General features: G+C 40.1%; 1 protein-coding gene across 1 annotated transcript in view; it reads left to right on the top strand.

Moving 5' to 3' along the window:
- Positions 1–1927, top strand: part of LOC111785036 (receptor-like cytosolic serine/threonine-protein kinase RBK2) — a 16300-nt gene extending 14373 nt beyond the window's left edge. Inside the window, exons 2-8 of the mRNA XM_023665518.1 lie at positions 26–406; positions 488–739; positions 808–965; positions 1129–1208; positions 1288–1423; positions 1502–1651; positions 1725–1927. Coding sequence (XP_023521286.1) covers positions 26–406; positions 488–739; positions 808–965; positions 1129–1208; positions 1288–1423; positions 1502–1651; positions 1725–1892 — 1325 coding nt within the window. The 3' untranslated portion in view covers positions 1893–1927. The remainder of the gene's footprint in view (positions 1–25; positions 407–487; positions 740–807; positions 966–1128; positions 1209–1287; positions 1424–1501; positions 1652–1724) is intronic.
- The last annotated feature ends 2043 nt before the right edge of the window (positions 1928–3970 follow it).

The following is a 3970-nucleotide window of genomic DNA, read 5'->3' as shown; positions in this document are numbered from 1 at the left end:
TGGTGACATTGTTTAGGCTGATGAGTTGTAGCTGTGTTTTGTTTAGACTTGAGATGTTTCGACCTCGAAAGTGAGCAACGTGATGCATTGTCTCCTAGAGGAGTTTTGGAAGCCAGTTTACAGAGTTCGGAATTCGATCACGAGTCTTCACATGACAGTTACCCCGAATCAGAGGTTCAATGTTCACAATCACTTTCTCACTGGAAAAAGTTCTTCAAATCATGGAAGAAACGCTCGTTTAGACGTCTAGCCTCTTTTCCGCCCCTTGGGGTGCTGAAGATATCAAGAAGAGGGAACAGAAGCGAGCAAGATAACCCGGGGCTAAGCGACTTGTACAAGTTCAAGTCCTCGTTGGGAAACTTCACGTTCTCGGAGCTTCAAACTGCCACTAACAAATTTAGCCAGGGTCGGTTGCTATTCGTATTCCATATGATCGTTACTCTTAACTTTGGTGTCGACATTGCTGATTGTTGTTCTTTTTTTGTAGCGAATTTGATCGGAAAAGGTGGTTACGCCGAGGTTTACAAGGGTCGTTTACAAAACGGGCAGCTGATAGCAGTGAAGAAGCTGAATAGAGGAGCGCCTGATGAGAGAACTGCTTGTTTCTTATCCGAGCTTGGTATCATAGCTCATATCGATCATCCGAACACTGCTAAACTGATCGGTTGTTGCATCGACCGAGGCATGCACCTCGTTTTCAAATTATCTCCAAATGGAAGTTTAGGATCTTTTCTCCATGGTGATTCCTTAAACCTTGTTGAATTAACTGTTCTTTGGCTTTCAGAATTCTTACTCACCATTCTTCAGGTCCGAACGCGAGCAAACTTGATTGGCGTAAACGATACAAGATTGCTCTTGGTACGGCCGACGGTCTGCTGTATCTCCATGATTATTGTCAGAGGCGTATCATTCATCGAGATATCAAGGCCGATAACATTCTACTTACAGAAGATTTCGAACCTCAGGTAGCTATCATGTTCTAAATTTCTAGTTAATTATCAAAGTTTACGTGCTCACACACGAAAAAACACCTTCGAAAAGAGATATTAGCCCTTTGTATCTTCGTCGAACATAATCTTCGATTTACGGGAAAACGACAATGAACACTCTATTCTCAAATGAATGCAGATTTGTGATTTCGGCCTTGCAAAATGGCTACCCAAACAGTGGACTCACTACAGCGTGTCGAAATTCGAAGGCACATTTGGGTCAGTAGTATGCATACATACGTTTTCATCCTCGATGTTACTGTTTTTCTTTAGTTAACTTTCGCATCTCGAAATGTAGATACTTCGCTCCTGAATATTTCATGCATGGGATCGTTGACGAGAAAACTGACGTTTACTCGTTCGGAGTTCTACTTCTAGAGCTCCTAACTGGTCGTCGAGCTTTAGACGAACTGTGTCAAAGCCTCGTCCTTTGGGTAATAACAACGCTTAAACAAACTCGAGTAGTTCATTATATATACCTTTAATCACTGTTTGAATCTTCTTTATTTTAGGCAAAGCCTCTCCTAGATACCAACAATCCTGAGGAGGTCATTGATCCCGCTCTCATTAAAAGCTACGACCTCGAAGAGGTCGAACGTGTGATTTTGACTGCGTCTCTATGCATTGAGCAGTCTCCTATTCTCCGACCTCGAATGAGTCAGGCAAGTAGGAAAAAACTACAGTACGCGTCGTCTCTTCACATAACATGTAATAGAACACTGTGGTTTATTGCAGGTTGTCATCCTGCTACGAGGTGACAAATACGTAGCGGAGTGTGAAAAGAACACGAGGGTGTCGCTGCAACGAACGTACTCGGAAGAGCTGTTGGACGCTCAAGAATACAACAAGACGAGGTACCTAAGCGATCTTAAGAAACACAGGCAGCTTGCTTTGGGGTGTTGAAAGTGAAGTTGTAAGTATTCACCTAAAGAAAGAAGCTGCAAAAAGCAATGTGTTAGTATTAAAGTTAACAGAGTTTAGTTTTGGTTTCATAATCTAAATTAGTTACTCTAATTTAGTGGTTCAATTGCCAAACAGCACCTTAGGCCTTGTATTTGTGCTGCTGCTGCACTGTTTCTCAATACACATTAACAAACATTAAGCTGTTTCAATGAAAGGTGAAGTTTCGACTTTTGTTTATGCTTAACTAATTTTGGGTCGAGATTTCGAGCTCGGGAAATTCTGACCAACTAGTCTTTTGCTAGCTCGGTTGTCTTGTTGTGCAGCTACTGTTAGATAATCATTTGGTTTTTTGTTTTTGAAAGTTATGCTCACGAACACTACTTTCGTTATCAAACACTTTTGAACGAAGACGGAGATTTGAAACTTTAAAGTTTTATCAAATTTATTTTTATATGAATAATTAATGGACGATTTATATTGGGAGATTCTGCGTTTGTTGGAGGTGGAATGCAACATTTTTGTAAGAGTGAAAATCTCTTCTTAAAAGACACGTTCTAAAACTGTGAGGTTAACGGCGATAAATAATGGGTCAAAGTAGACAATATCTGCTAGCGATGGGATTGGATTGTTACAAATGGTATCAGAGTCAGGCGATGTTCCAGCGAAGACGCTGAGCTCCTAAAGGAAGGTGAATTGTAAGATCCTATATTGGTTGAGCAAAGAAACGAAACATTTTTTATAAGAGTGGTACTTCTCACAGCAATGGAGGTCGGCGCTCTGGTTCTTAGTAAAATGGCATTGGAACTCGACTTGAACCGAAATGTGGCCGAGAAGGAAGAGGTAATGGGCGAGGAGTTGAGAGATGCTTGGGATGAGGTTTGTGTTGGAATTGGAGAGGGATTTGATTTGTGTTTATATGCAGATTCAACTGGTGGAAATGGATGGATTGAAGGCTGAGATTAATGAACTTGTTTTGAAGGTTGAGGAAGAGATTAGGGATTTAAGGGGGGAAATGCAAGAACAAGATCAGGAGAAGAAGAAAGCCATGGAGATCTTAACCCAACAAACGATTTTACTTGAGGTGAGCTTGAATCAAGTGCATGAGGAAGCGGAGAATTTATGACACGCGATCGAAATAATCAATCGGGATGAAGCTGAAATGGAAGAGGCGAAGACAGAGACGGAGAATATCATTGAGAACCTGTAAAGGGAATCGAGTAAATTAAAAGAAGATACAGCTTCTTTGACTGATATGAGTAACGTCGAGAAAGTGAGGAATGAAACATTACTGTCTGAAATAGGTCGTCTTCGAGATGCTTTAGTGGAAGCTACATTAGAGAGGAAAGAGTTTAGGGATTGAATCAAAGATTTCACAAGAGGATTCACTCAAAGTAAAGAAGGAGATGGAGAAGCGGATTGAGATCTTGGTCGGGGAACGGGATTCCGTGGCAAACAAGGGGAAAATGGTGGAAGAAATGAAGCGACAACTCAAGACCGAACAAGCCGAGGAACGGAAGAAGGCGAGCTTCTTCACCAGAGTGACTGCAGCAACAGCAATTTTGGCTGCTGTTTCTGCTGTTTATGTTGGGATAGGGCCCTAAAGCTGAGGCCATGGTTTAATAAGAAAGCACATTTGACAAAATTACATTTGATTCATCTCGAATCCACTATTAACCCTATAAAAACTTCTGAATTTCAATCAATAGCCTCTTTTTTTTTTCTTTTTTTTTCTTCTTCTTCTTCGTTTTTTTGTCGTCTAAATTCTAATCATTACTTCGATCTCATTTTCTATCATCAAATTTCGTACCATTTGACAGGGAGTTTTTCCATTCTCATTCTTCGATCTTCATTTTTCTCCGTGATCTCTTCTCGTCTGCGATTTTCATAAGATCATAGTGTTAAAATCAGATAAGAAATTTTCAACATTCAACCGGCACATTTTCATTCTAATTTCTTTTTCATTAAAACCCTTTGAATGGTTGGAAAATTATATGAGGGAAATTTACGTACTACTAATAAATCATAAATATATTTGAAAATACTCCAAAATAAAATGATGATGTAGTAGTTCAATGATC

Source organism: Cucurbita pepo, unplaced genomic scaffold (assembly GCF_002806865.2).
Source record: "Cucurbita pepo subsp. pepo cultivar mu-cu-16 unplaced genomic scaffold, ASM280686v2 Cp4.1_scaffold000340, whole genome shotgun sequence".
Lineage (NCBI taxonomy): Eukaryota > Viridiplantae > Streptophyta > Magnoliopsida > Cucurbitales > Cucurbitaceae > Cucurbita > Cucurbita pepo.
Note: the sequence above shows the minus strand (reverse complement) of the source record. Positions and strands in the feature narration are given on the sequence as shown.